Raw genomic sequence first — 16,727 nt, 5'->3', positions numbered from 1 at the left:
GGTGAGTGGAGGGGTAAGGGTCCTCTGTGTGGGAGGATGGGTAAGGGTCCTCTGAGGTGAGTGGAGGGGTAAGGGTCCTCTGAGGTGAGTGGAGGGGTAAGGGTCCTCTGAGGTGAGTGGATGGGTAAGGGTCCTCAGAGGTGAGTGGAGGGGTAAGGGTACTCTGTGGGGGAGGATGGGTAAGGGTCCTCTGAGGTAAGTGGAAGGGTAAGGGTCCTCTGAGGTAAGTGGAAGGGTAAGGGTACTCTGAAGTGAGTGGAGGGGTAAGGGTCCTCTGAGGTGAGTGGAGGGGTAAGGGTCCTCTGAGGTGAGTGGAGGGGTAAGGGTCCTCTGAGGTGAGTGGAGGGGTAAGGGTCCTCTGAGGTGAGTGGAGGGGTAAGGGTCCTCTGAGGTGAGTGGAGGGGTAAGGGTCCTCTGAGGTGAGTGGAGGGGTAAGGGTCCTCTGAGGTGAGTGGAGGGGTAAGGGTCCTCTGAGGTGAGTGGAGGGGTAAGGGTACTCTGTGGGGGAGGATGGGTAAGGGTCCTCTGAAGTGAGTGGAGGGGTAAGGGTCCTCTGAGGTGAGTGGAGGGGTAAGAGTCCTCTGAGGTGAGTGGAGGGGTAAGGGTCCTCTGAGGTGAGTGGAGGGGTAAGGGTCCTCTGAGGTGAGTGGAGGGGTAAGGGTCCTCTGAGGTGAGTGGAGGGGTAAGGGTCCTCTGAGGTGAGTGGAGGGGTAAGGGTCCTCTGAGGTGAGTGGAGGGGTAAGGGTACTCTGTGGGGGAGGATGGGTAAGGGTCCCCTTTGACTCACTTGACACAGAGGTGTAGAGGGCGAAGGCCTTCAGGCTGGTCATCTCCTTCTGCCGCGTCTCCTCTACGCTGCTGTGGAAGATGTGCTCCCAGGAGTAGAGTTTCAGCAGTTTGATCCCTCGCAGCATCTCATTGGTTTTCTTCAGACGCTCGTTGGAATATTCCTGGAAGATGGAGAGATCCATCATCGGAGCCCACACCACCACAACGGGCTCCATAGTGTCATGTCACATAGGGAGCATCATACATATAGAGCCAACAACGCTGGGAGTAGGGACTAGGACAGAAATCACTGCAATCACACAAAGAACGTACACAACGTGCGCACACACAGCACATAGCACACATATAACACATATATAATACACATATAACACATATATAATACACAGCACACATATAACACATAGCACACATATAACACATATATAATACACATATAACACATATATAACACACAGCACACATATAACACATAGCACACATATAACACATATATAATACACATATAACACATATATAATACACAGCACACATATAACACATAGCACACATATAACACATAGCACACATATAACACATATATAATACATAGCACACATACACTCAGCGGCCACTTTATTAGGTCCACCATGCTAGTAACGGGTTGGACCCCCTTTTGCCTTCAGAACTGCCTCAATTCTTCGTGGCATAGATACAACAAGGTGCTGGAAGCTCCTCAGAGATTTTGCTCCATAGTGACATGATGGCATCACACAGTTGCCACAGATTTGTCGGCTGCACATCCATGATGCGAATCTCCCGTTCCACCACATCCCAAAGATGCTCTATTGGATTGAGATCTGGTGACTGTGGAGGCCATTTGTGTCCAGTGACCTCATTGTCATGTTCAAGAAACCAGTCTGAGATGCTTCCAGCTTTATGACATGGCGCATTATCCTGCTGAAAGTAGCCATCAGATGTTACAGGGCACATTGTGCTCATAAAGGGATGGACATGGGCAGCAACAACACCATGACACCACCACCACCAGCCTGACCCGTTATACAAGGCAGGATGGATCCATGACACCACCACCAGCCTGACCCGCTGATACAAGGCAGGATGGATCCATGACACCACCAGCACCAGCCTGACCCGCTGATACAAGGAAGGATGGATCCATGACACCACCACCACCAGCCTGACCCGCTGATACAAGGCAGGATGGATCCATGACACCACCACCACCAGCCTGACCTGCTGATACAAGGCAGGATGGATCCATGACACCACCACCACCAGCCTGACCCGCTGATACAAGGCAGGATGGATCCATGACACCACCAGCACCAGCCTGAGCCGCTGATACAAGGCAGGATGGATCCATGACACCACCACCACCAGCCTGACCCGCTGATACAAGGCAGGATGGATCCATGACACCAGCACCACCAGCCTGACCCGCTGATACAAGGCAGGATGGATCCATGACACCACCACCACCAGCCTGACCCGCTGATACAAGGCAGGATGGATCCATGACACCACCACCACCAGCCTGACCCGCTGATACAAGGCAGGATGGATCCATGACACCAGCACCACCAGCCTGAGCCGCTGATACAAGGCAGGATGGATCCATGACACCACCACCACCAGCCTGAGCCGCTGATACAAGGCAGGATGGATCCATGACACCACCACCAGCCTGACCCACTGATACAAGGCAGGATGGATCCATGACACCACCGCCAGCCTGACCCGCTGATACAAGGCAGGATGGATCCATGACACCACCACCACCAGCCTGACCCACTGATACAAGGCAGGATGGATCCATGACACCACCAACACCAGCCTGAGCCGCTGATACAAGACAGGATGGATCCATGACCCCACCACCACCAGCCTGAGCCGCTGATACAAGGCAGGATGGATCCATGACACCAGCACCACCAGCCTGAGCCGCTGATACAAGGCAGGATGGATCCATGACACCAGCACCACCAGCCTGAGCCGCTGATACAAGGCAGGATGGATCCATGACACCAGCACCACCAGCCTGACCCGCTGATACAAGGCAGGATGGATCCATGACACCCCCACCACCAGCCTGACCCGCTGATACAAGGCAGGATGGATCCATGACACCACCACCAGCCTGACCCGCTGATACAAGGCAGGATGGATCCATGACACCACCACCACCAGCCTGACCCGCTGATACAAGGCAGGATGGATCCATGACACCACCACCAGCCTGACCCGCTGATACAAGGCAGGATGGATCCATGACACCACCACCACCAGCCTGACCCGCTGATACAAGGCAGGATGGATCCATGACACCACCACCACCAGCCTGACCCGCTGATACAAGGCAGGATGGATCCATGACACCACCACCACCAGCCTGACCCGCTGATACAAGGCAGGATGGATCCATGACACCACCACCACCAGCCTGAGCCGCTGATACAAGGCAGGATGGATCCATGACACCACCACCACCAGCCTGACCCGCTGATACAAGGCAGGATGGATCCATGACACCACCACCACCAGCCTGAGCCGCTGATACAAGGCAGGATGGATCCATGACACCAGCACCACCAGCCTGAGCCGCTGATACAAGGCAGGATGGATCCATGACACCACCACCACCAGCCTGAGCCGCTGATACAAGGCAGGATGGATCCATGACACCACCACCACCAGCCTGAGCCGCTGATACAAGGCAGGATGGATCCATGACACCACCACCACCAGCCTGAGCCGCTGATACAAGGCAGGATGGATCCATGACCCCACCACCACCAGCCTGAGCCGCTGATACAAGGCAGGATGGATCCATGACACCACCACCACCAGCCTGAGCCGCTGATACAAGGCAGGATGGATCCATGACACCACCACCACCAGCCTGAGCCTCTGATACAAGGCAGGATGGATCCATGACCCCACCACCACCAGCCTGAGCCGCTGATACAAGGCAGGATGGATCCATGACACCAGCACCACCAGCCTGAGCCGCTGATACAAGGCAGGATGGATCCATGACCCCACCACCACCAGCCTGAGCCGCTGATACAAGGCAGGATGGATCCATGACACCACCACCAGCCTGACCCGCTGATACAAGGCAGGATGGATCCATGACACCACCACCACCAGCCTGAGCCGCTGATACAAGGCAGGATGGATCCATGACACCACCACCACCAGCCTGAGCCGCTGATACAAGGCAGGATGGATCCATGACCCCACCACCACCAGCCTGAGCCGCTGATACAAGGCAGGATGGATCCATGACACCACCACCAGCCTGACCCGCTGATACAAGGCAGGATGGATCCATGACACCACCACCACCAGCCTGACCCGCTGATACAAGGCAGGATGGATCCATGACACCACCACCAGCCTGACCCGCTGATACAAGGCAGGATGGATCCATGACACCACCACCACCAGCCTGACCCGCTGATACAAGGCAGGATGGATCCATGACACCACCACCACCAGCCTGACCCGCTGATACAAGGCAGGATGGATCCATGACACCACCACCACCAGCCTGACCCGCTGATACAAGGCAGGATGGATCCATGACACCACCACCACCAGCCTGAGCCGCTGATACAAGGCAGGATGGATCCATGACACCACCACCACCAGCCTGACCCGCTGATACAAGGCAGGATGGATCCATGACACCACCACCACCAGCCTGAGCCGCTGATACAAGGCAGGATGGATCCATGACACCAGCACCACCAGCCTGAGCCGCTGATACAAGGCAGGATGGATCCATGACACCACCACCACCAGCCTGACCCGCTGATACAAGGCAGGATGGATCCATGACACCAGCACCACCAGCCTGACCCGCTGATACAAGGCAGGATGGATCCATGACACCACCACCACCAGCCTGACCCGCTGATACAAGGCAGGATGGATCCATGACACCACCACCACCAGCCTGACCCGCTGATACAAGGCAGGATGGATCCATGACACCAGCACCACCAGCCTGAGCCGCTGATACAAGGCAGGATGGATCCATGACACCACCACCACCAGCCTGAGCCGCTGATACAAGGCAGGATGGATCCATGACACCACCACCAGCCTGACCCACTGATACAAGGCAGGATGGATCCATGACACCACCGCCAGCCTGACCCGCTGATACAAGGCAGGATGGATCCATGACACCACCACCACCAGCCTGACCCACTGATACAAGGCAGGATGGATCCATGACACCACCAACACCAGCCTGAGCCGCTGATACAAGACAGGATGGATCCATGACCCCACCACCACCAGCCTGAGCCGCTGATACAAGGCAGGATGGATCCATGACACCAGCACCACCAGCCTGAGCCGCTGATACAAGGCAGGATGGATCCATGACACCAGCACCACCAGCCTGAGCCGCTGATACAAGGCAGGATGGATCCATGACACCAGCACCACCAGCCTGACCCGCTGATACAAGGCAGGATGGATCCATGACACCCCCACCACCAGCCTGACCCGCTGATACAAGGCAGGATGGATCCATGACACCACCACCAGCCTGACCCGCTGATACAAGGCAGGATGGATCCATGACACCACCACCACCAGCCTGACCCGCTGATACAAGGCAGGATGGATCCATGACACCACCACCAGCCTGACCCGCTGATACAAGGCAGGATGGATCCATGACACCACCACCACCAGCCTGACCCGCTGATACAAGGCAGGATGGATCCATGACACCACCACCACCAGCCTGACCCGCTGATACAAGGCAGGATGGATCCATGACACCACCACCACCAGCCTGACCCGCTGATACAAGGCAGGATGGATCCATGACACCACCACCACCAGCCTGAGCCGCTGATACAAGGCAGGATGGATCCATGACACCACCACCACCAGCCTGACCCGCTGATACAAGGCAGGATGGATCCATGACACCACCACCACCAGCCTGAGCCGCTGATACAAGGCAGGATGGATCCATGACACCAGCACCACCAGCCTGAGCCGCTGATACAAGGCAGGATGGATCCATGACACCACCACCACCAGCCTGAGCCGCTGATACAAGGCAGGATGGATCCATGACACCACCACCACCAGCCTGAGCCGCTGATACAAGGCAGGATGGATCCATGACACCACCACCACCAGCCTGAGCCGCTGATACAAGGCAGGATGGATCCATGACCCCACCACCACCAGCCTGAGCCGCTGATACAAGGCAGGATGGATCCATGACACCACCACCAGCCTGACCCGCTGATACAAGGCAGGATGGATCCATGACACCACCACCACCAGCCTGAGCCGCTGATACAAGGCAGGATGGATCCATGACACCACCACCACCAGCCTGAGCCTCTGATACAAGGCAGGATGGATCCATGACCCCACCACCACCAGCCTGAGCCGCTGATACAAGGCAGGATGGATCCATGACACCAGCACCACCAGCCTGAGCCGCTGATACAAGGCAGGATGGATCCATGACCCCACCACCACCAGCCTGAGCCGCTGATACAAGGCAGGATGGATCCATGACACCACCACCAGCCTGACCCGCTGATACAAGGCAGGATGGATCCATGACACCACCACCACCAGCCTGAGCCGCTGATACAAGGCAGGATGGATCCATGACACCACCACCACCAGCCTGAGCCGCTGATACAAGGCAGGATGGATCCATGACCCCACCACCACCAGCCTGAGCCGCTGATACAAGGCAGGATGGATCCATGACACCACCACCAGCCTGACCCGCTGATACAAGGCAGGATGGATCCATGACACCAGCACCACCAGCCTGAGCTGCTGATACAAGGCAGGATGGATCCATGACACCAGCACCACCAGCCTGAGCCGCTGATACAAGGCAGGATGGATCCATGACACCACCACCACCAGCCTGAGCCGCTGATACAAGGCAGGATGGATCCATGACACCACCACCACCAGCCTGACCCGCTGATACAAGGCAGGATGGATCCATGACACCAGCACCACCAGCCTGACCCGCTGATACAAGGCAGGATGTATCCATGACACCACCACCACCAGCCTGACCCGCTGATACAAGGCAGGATGGATCCATGACACCAGCACCACCAGCCTGACCCGCTGATACAAGGCAGGATGGATCCATGACACCACCACCACCAGCCTGAGCCGCTGATACAAGGCAGGATGGATCCATGACACCACCACCACCAGCCTGACCCGCTGATACAAGGCAGGATGGATCCATGACACCACCACCACCAGCCTGACCCGCTGATACAAGGCAGGATGGATCCATGACACCACCACCACCAGCCTGACCCGCTGATACAAGGCAGGATGGATCCATGACACCACCACCACCAGCCTGAGCCGCTGATACAAGGCAGGATGGATCCATGACACCACCACCACCAGCCTGACCCGCTGATACAAGGCAGGATGGATCCATGACACCACCACCACCAGCCTGACCCGCTGATACAAGGCAGGATGGATCCATGACACCACCACCACCAGCCTGACCCGCTGATACAAGGCAGGATGGATCCATGACACCACCACCACCAGCCTGACCCGCTGATACAAGGCAGGATGGATCCATGACACCACCACCACCAGCCTGACCCGCTGATACAAGGCAGGATGTATCCATGACACCCCCACCACCAGCCTGACCCGCTGATACAAGGCAGGATGGATCCATGACACCACCACCAGCCTGACCCGCTGATACAAGGCAGGATGGATCCATGACACCACCACCACCAGCCTGACCCGCTGATACAAGGCAGGATGGATCCATGACACCACCACCACCAGCCTGACCCGCTGATACAAGGCAGGATGGATCCATGACACCACCACCACCAGCCTGACCCGCTGATACAAGGCAGGATGGATCCATGACACCACCACCACCAGCCTGACCCGCTGATACAAGGCAGGATGGATCCATGACACCACCACCACCAGCCTGACCCGCTGATACAAGGCAGGATGGATCCATGACACCACCACCACCAGCCTGAGCCGCTGATACAAGGCAGGATGGATCCATGACACCAGCACCACCAGCCTGAGCCGCTGATACAAGGCAGGATGGATCCATGACACCACCACCACCAGCCTGAGCCGCTGATACAAGGCAGGATGGATCCATGACACCACCACCACCAGCCTGAGCCGCTGATACAAGGCAGGATGGATCCATGACACCACCACCACCAGCCTGAGCCGCTGATACAAGGCAGGATGGATCCATGACCCCACCACCACCAGCCTGAGCCGCTGATACAAGGCAGGATGGATCCATGACACCACCACCAGCCTGACCCGCTGATACAAGGCAGGATGGATCCATGACACCACCACCACCAGCCTGAGCCGCTGATACAAGGCAGGATGGATCCATGACACCACCACCACCAGCCTGAGCCTCTGATACAAGGCAGGATGGATCCATGACCCCACCACCACCAGCCTGAGCCGCTGATACAAGGCAGGATGGATCCATGACACCAGCACCACCAGCCTGAGCCGCTGATACAAGGCAGGATGGATCCATGACCCCACCACCACCAGCCTGAGCCGCTGATACAAGGCAGGATGGATCCATGACACCACCACCAGCCTGAGCCGCTGATACAAGGCAGGATGGATCCATGACACCACCACCACCAGCCTGAGCCGCTGATACAAGGCAGGATGGATCCATGACACCACCACCACCAGCCTGAGCCTCTGATACAAGGCAGGATGGATCCATGACCCCACCACCACCAGCCTGAGCCGCTGATACAAGGCAGGATGGATCCATGACACCACCACCAGCCTGACCCGCTGATACAAGGCAGGATGGATCCATGACACCAGCACCACCAGCCTGAGCTGCTGATACAAGGCAGGATGGATCCATGACACCAGCACCACCAGCCTGACCCGCTGATACAAGGCAGGATGGATCCATGACACCACCACCACCAGCCTGAGCCGCTGATACAAGGCAGGATGGATCCATGACACCAGCACCACCAGCCTGAGCCGCTGATACAAGGCAGGATGGATCCATGACACCACCACCACCAGCCTGAGCCGCTGATACAAGGCAGGATGGATCCATGACACCACCACCACCAGCCTGAGCCGCTGATACAAGGCAGGATGGATCCATGACACCAGCACCACCAGCCTGAGCCGCTGATACAAGGCAGGATGGATCCATGACACCACCACCACCAGCCTGAGCCGCTGATACAAGGCAGGATGGATCCATGACACCACCACCACCAGCCTGAGCCGCTGATACAAGGCAGGATGGATCCATGACACCACCACCACCAGCCTGACCCGCTGATACAAGGCAGGATGGATCCATGACACCAGCACCACCAGCCTGACCCGCTGATACAAGGCAGGATGTATCCATGACACCACCACCACCAGCCTGACCCGCTGATACAAGGCAGGATGGATCCATGACACCACCACCACCAGCCTGAGCCGCTGATACAAGGCAGGATGGATCCATGACACCACCACCACCAGCCTGAGCCGCTGATACAAGGCAGGATGGATCCATGACACCAGCACCACCAGCCTGACCCGCTGATACAAGGCAGGATGGATCCATGACACCACCACCACCAGCCTGAGCCGCTGATACAAGGCAGGATGGATCCATGACACCACCACCACCAGCCTGACCCGCTGATACAAGGCAGGATGGATCCATGACACCACCACCACCAGCCTGACCCGCTGATACAAGGCAGGATGGATCCATGACACCACCACCACCAGCCTGACCCGCTGATACAAGGCAGGATGGATCCATGACACCACCACCACCAGCCTGACCCGCTGATACAAGGCAGGATGGATCCATGACACCACCACCACCAGCCTGAGCCGCTGATACAAGGCAGGATGGATCCATGACACCACCACCAGCCTGAGCCGCTGATACAAGGCAGGAGGGATCCATGACACCACCACCACCAGCCTGACCAGCTGATACAAGGCAGGATGGATCCATGACACCAGCACCACCAGCCTGAGCCGCTGATACAAGGCAGGAGGGATCCATGACACCACCACCACCAGCCTGAGCCGCTGATACAAGGCAGGAGGGATCCATGACACCACCACCACCAGCCTGAGCCGCTGATACAAGGCAGGAGGGATCCATGACACCACCACCACCAGCCTGACCCGCTGATACAAGGCAGGATGGATCCATGACACCACCACCACCAGCCTGACCCGCTGATACAAGGCAGGATGGATCCATGACACCACCACCACCAGCCTGACCCGCTGATACAAGGCAGGATGGATCCATGACACCACCACCACCAGCCTGAGCCGCTGATACAAGGCAGGATGGATCCATGACACCACCACCACCAGCCTGACCCGCTGATACAAGGCAGGATGGATCCATGACACCACCACCACCAGCCTGAGCCGCTGATACAAGGCAGGATGGATCCATGACACCACCACCACCAGCCTGAGCCGCTGATACAAGGCAGGATGGATCCATGACACCACCACCACCAGCCTGAGCCGCTGATACAAGGCAGGATGGATCCATGACACCAGCACCACCAGCCTGACCCGCTGATACAAGGCAGGATGTATCCATGACACCACCACCACCAGCCTGACCCGCTGATACAAGGCAGGATGGATCCATGACACCACCAGCACCAGCCTGAGCCGCTGATACAAGGCAGGATGGATCCATGACACCACCACCACCAGCCTGAGCCGCTGATACAAGGCAGGATGGATCCATGACACCAGCACCACCAGCCTGACCCGCTGATACAAGGCAGGATGGATCCATGACACCACCACCACCAGCCTGAGCCGCTGATACAAGGCAGGATGGATCCATGACACCACCACCACCAGCCTGACCCGCTGATACAAGGCAGGATGGATCCATGACACCACCACCACCAGCCTGACCCGCTGATACAAGGCAGGATGGATCCATGACACCACCACCACCAGCCTGACCCGCTGATACAAGGCAGGATGGATCCATGACACCACCACCACCAGCCTGACCCGCTGATACAAGGCAGGATGGATCCATGACACCACCACCACCAGCCTGAGCCGCTGATACAAGGCAGGATGGATCCATGACACCACCACCAGCCTGAGCCGCTGATACAAGGCAGGAGGGATCCATGACACCACCACCACCAGCCTGACCAGCTGATACAAGGCAGGATGGATCCATGACACCAGCACCACCAGCCTGAGCCGCTGATACAAGGCAGGAGGGATCCATGACACCACCACCACCAGCCTGAGCCGCTGATACAAGGCAGGAGGGATCCATGACACCACCACCACCAGCCTGAGCCGCTGATACAAGGCAGGAGGGATCCATGACACCACCACCACCAGCCTGACCCGCTGATACAAGGCAGGATGGATCCATGACACCACCACCACCAGCCTGACCCGCTGATACAAGGCAGGATGGATCCATGACACCACCACCACCAGCCTGACCCGCTGATACAAGGCAGGATGGATCCATGACACCACCACCACCAGCCTGAGCCGCTGATACAAGGCAGGATGGATCCATGACACCACCACCACCAGCCTGACCCGCTGATACAAGGCAGGATGGATCCATGACACCACCACCACCAGCCTGTGCCGCTGATACAAGGCAGGATGGATCCATGACACCAGCACCACCAGCCTGAGCCGCTGATACAAGGCAGGATGGATCCATGACACCACCACCACCAGCCTGACCCGCTGATACAAGGCAGGATGGATCCATGACACCACCACCAGCCTGAGCCGCTGATACAAGGCAGGATGGATCCATGACACCACCACCACCAGCCTGACCCGCTGATACAAGGCAGGATGGATCCATGACACCAGCACCACCAGCCTGACCCACTGATACAAGGCAGGATGGATCCATGACACCAGCACCACCAGCCTGAGCCGCTGATACAAGGCAGGATGGATCCATGACACCACCACCACCAGCCTGAGCCGCTGATACAAGGCAGGATGGATCCATGACACCAGCACCACCAGCCTGAGCCGCTGATACAAGGCAGGATGGATCCATGACACCAGCACCACCAGCCTGAGCCGCTGATACAAGGCAGGATGGATCCATGACACCACCACCAGCCTGAACCGCTGATACAAGGCAGGATGGATCCATGACACCAGCACCACCAGCCTGAGCCGCTGATACAAGGCAGGATGGATCCATGACACCACCACCACCAGCCTGACCCGCTGATACAAGGCAGGATGGATCCATGACACCACCACCACCAGCCTGAGCCGCTGATACCAGGCAGGATGGATCCATGACACCACCACCACCAGCCTGACCCGCTGATACAAGGCAGGATGGATCCATGACACCAGCACCACCAGCCTGACCCGCTGATACAAGGCAGGATGGATCCATGACACCAGCACCACCAGCCTGAGCCGCTGATACAAGGCAGGATGGATTCATGACACCACCACCACCAGCCTGAGCCGCTGATACAAGGCAGGATGGATCCATGACACCACCAGCACCAGCCTGAGCTGCTGATACAAGGCAGGATGGATCCATGACACCACCAGCACCAGCCTGAGCCGCTGATACAAGGCAGGATGGATCCATGACACCACCACCACCAGCCTGAGCCGCTGATACAAGGCAGGATGGATCCATGACACCAGCACCACCAGCCTGACCCGCTGATACAAGGCAGGATGGATCCATGACACCACCACCACCAGCCTGACCCGCTGATACAAGGCAGGATGGATCCATGACACCACCACCACCAGCCTGAGCCGCTGATACAAGGCAGGATGGATCCATGACACCACCAGCACCAGCCTGAGCCGCTGATACAAGGCAGGATGGATCCATGACACCACCACCACCAGCCTGACCCGCTGATACAAGGCAGGATGGATCCATGACACCACCACCACCAGCCTGACCCGCTGATACAAGGCAGGATGGATCCATGCTTTCATGGTGTTGTACCAAATTCTGACCCTACCATCCGAATGTCGCAGCAGAAATCGAGACTCATCAGACCAGGCAACGTTTTTCCAATCTTCTACTCTCCAATTTCGATGAGCTTGTGCAAATTGTAGCCTCAGTTTCCTGTTCTTAGCTGAAAGGAGTGGCACCCGGTGTGGTCTTCTGCTGCTGTAGCCCATCTGCCTCAAAGTTGGACGTACTGTGCGTTCAGAGATGCTCTTCTGCCTACCTTGGGTGTAACGGGGGGCGATTTGAGTCACTGTTGCCTTTCTATCAGCTGGAACCAGTCTGCCCATTCTCCTCTGACCTCTGGCATCAACAAGGCATTTCCGCCCACAGAACTGCCGCTCACTGGATGTTTTTTCTTTTTCGGACCATTCTCTGTAAACCCTAGAGATGGTTGTGCGTGAAAATCCCAGTAGATCAGCAGTTTCTGAAATACTCAGACCAGCCCTTCTGGCACCAACAACCATGCCACGTTCAAAGGCCTCAAATCACCTTTCTTCCCCATACTGATGCTCGGGAGAACTGCAGGAGATTGTCTTGACCATGTCTACATGCCTAAGGGTGCTGTCACACGTCGCGTTTACCGCATGCGTTTAAAAACGCATTGCAATAGCTGGAGAGTGATTTGCCTAATTAAACAGCTGCTAACACCTGTGTTTACAAAACGCAACCGTTAACGCATTGTTAACGCATGCGTTAACATCGCGGTTAACGCATGTGGTTGTTAACGCATTGTTAACGCATGCGTTAACATCGCGGTTAACGCATGCGTTTTGTAAACACAAGTGTTAAGAGGTGTTTAATTAGGCAAATCACTCTCCAGCTATTCCAATGCGTTTTTTAACGCATGCGGTAAACGCGACGTGTGACCGCACCCTAAATGCACTGCCGCCATGTGATTGGCTGATTAGAAATTAAGTGTTAACGAGCAGTTGGACAGGTGCACCTAATAAAGTGGCCGGTGAGTGTATAACACATATATAATACACATACATAATACATAGCACACATATAACACATAGCACACATATAACACATATATATAGCACATACATAATACATAGCACACACAGCACATAGCACACATATATATATATATACAACACACATGTATAACTCATAGCACACATATAACACATATATATAACACATACATAACACATAGCACACATATAACACATACATAATACATAACCTGGTACATAGCACACATATATGTATAAGACATAACACATAGCACACATATATATATATATAACACATACATAATACACAGCACACAGCACATATATAACACATACATAATACATAGCACACATATAACACATATATAATACACAGTACACATATAACACATATATAATACACATATAACACATACATAATACATAACCTGGAACATAGCACACATGTATAACACATAACACACATATATAACACATATATATAATACACATATTTAACACATAGCACACATATAACACATATATAATACACATGTATAACATATGCACATACCAGCGTGCTCCTCTGGGCCTGAGAGAGTTTGGTGGCGACAAAGTACTGGACGGGGGCGAGCACGATGATGACAGCAGCTCCAATCAGGGCACTGATCCCAAGGATGTAATAGAGGAGGATGATCCCCACTATAATCTATGGGAAGACAACTCTTATCATCTGCAAGATCTCCACAGACACCACAAGAAATCTCCTACACAAAGTCTGACATCTAGATCTCAAGATGAACCCCCCCTCCCCCACCTACCACCTCTACCTACCCCCCTACCTGGGGGGCGATACTGAGCAGTGATTATTGCTCCAAAGGTAGAAACCCTGCAATTATCTGACCAATCCTAAATATAACAAGACAGAGCCTGATAAATTACACTCCAATCACTCTCCTCTCGGGACGCGCCAGACTACAGGCCGCCCCTCCTCTCGGGACGAGACAGACTACAGGCCGCCCCTCCTCTCAGGACACACCAGACTACAGGCCGCCCCGCCTCTCAGGACACACCAGACTACAGGCCGCCCCGCCTCTCAGGAAACACCAGACTACAGGCCGCCCCTCCTCTCAGGACACACCAGAATACAGGCCACCCCTCCTCTCGGGACGCGCCAGACTACAGGCCGCCCCTCCTCTCGGGACGAGACAGACTACAGGCCGCCCCTCCTCTCAGGACACACCAGACTACAGGCCAGCCCTCCTCTCAGGACACACCAGACTACAGGCCACCCCTCCTCTCAGGACACACCAGACTACAGGCCACCCCTCCTCTCGGGACGCACCAGAATACAGGCCACCCCTCCTCTCGGGACGAGACAGACTACAAGCCGCCCCGCCTCTCAGGAAACACCAGACTACAGGCCACCCCTCCTCTCGGGACACACCAGACTACAGGCCACCCCTCCTCTCAGGACACACCAGACTACAGGCCGCCCCTCCTCTCAGGACACACCAGACTACAGGCCACCCCTCCTCTCAGGACACACCAGACTACAGGCCGCCCCTCCTCTCGGGACGAGACAGACTACAGGCCGCCCCTCCTCTTAGGGCACCCCAAACTACAGGGCACCCCGCCTCTCAGGAAACACCAGACTACAGGCCACCCCTCCTCTCGGGACGCGCCAGACTACAGGCCGCCCCTCCTCTCAGGATGCACCAGACTACAGGCCACCCCCCCTCTCAGGACACACCAGACTACAGGCCGCACCAGACTACAGACTGCCCCTCCTCTCAGGATGCACCAGACTACAGGCCGCCCCTCCTCTCAGGACACACCAGACTACAGGCCGCCCCTCCTCTCGGGACGCGCCACACTACAGGGCGCCCCTCCTCTCGGGACGCGCCAGACTACAGACCGCCCCTTCTCTCGGGACGGGCCAGACTACAGGCCGCCCCTCCTCTCGGGACGTGCCAGACTACAGGCCGCCCCTCCTCTCAGGACACATCAGACTACAGGCCGCCCCTCCTCTCAGGACACACCAGACTACAGGCCGCCCCTCCTCTCAGGACACACCAGACTACAGGCTGCCCCTCCTCTCAGGACACACTAGACTACAGGCCGCTCTTCCTCTCAGGACACACCAGACTACAGGCTGCCCCTCCTCTCAGGACACACCAGACTACAGGACGCCCCTCCTCTCAGGCCGCACCAGACTACAGGCCGCTTCTCCTCTCAGAACACACCAGACTACAGGCCGCCCCTCCTCTCAGAACACACCAGACTACAGGCCGCCCCTCCTCTCAGGCCGCACCAGACTACAGGCCGCCCCTCCTCTCAGGCCGCACCAGACTACAGGCCGCCCCTCCTCTCAGGACACACCAGACTACAGGCTACCCCTCCTCTCAGGCCGCACCAGACTACAGGCTACCCCTCCTCTCAGGCCGCACCAGACTACAGGCCGCCCCTCCTCTCAGGACACACCAGACTACAGGCTACCCCTCCTCTCAGGCCGCACCAGACTACAGGCTGCTCCTCCTCTCAGGACACACCAGACTACAGGCCGCCCCTCCTCTCAGGAGACACCAGGAGCGGAGCCCTTGGAGAGGCACTATCATTACCAGGAAGCAGCAGTTCCGGAGCTCCGGATTATTACCCACACATCTGACGCCGGAGAAGACACAAACGCTTACAAGTAGAGTGAAGGCTGAGCGGAGTGCGAGTGTTATATGATCCCTACATCTCTCACACTTAGAGACATCACTGAATATCACAATCTCAAGGTCTTACCCAGTTACAAGCCAGATAAGAGACGGCCAATATGTGTCACACTCCATCCAACTACTGCCTGTAATAGGGACACGACGGATAAGAGAGCAGAAAAGAGAAGAAGACAATGGGGGTCATTT

General features: G+C 56.4%; 1 protein-coding gene across 1 annotated transcript in view; it reads right to left on the bottom strand.

The window, feature by feature from the left end:
* The window catches only part of LOC140108608 (ATP-binding cassette sub-family C member 8-like), a 112,974-nt gene that overhangs the window by 58,020 nt on the left and 38,227 nt on the right, over window positions 1-16,727 (bottom strand). Inside the window, 2 exon segments of the mRNA XM_072131860.1 lie at window positions 788-950; window positions 14,393-14,527. Coding sequence (XP_071987961.1) covers window positions 788-950; window positions 14,393-14,527 — 298 coding nt within the window.

Source organism: Engystomops pustulosus, unplaced genomic scaffold, assembly GCF_040894005.1.
Source record: "Engystomops pustulosus unplaced genomic scaffold, aEngPut4.maternal MAT_SCAFFOLD_156, whole genome shotgun sequence".
NCBI classification, from domain to species: domain Eukaryota; kingdom Metazoa; phylum Chordata; class Amphibia; order Anura; family Leptodactylidae; genus Engystomops; species Engystomops pustulosus.
This window is presented reverse-complemented; position numbering and strand designations above follow the sequence as displayed.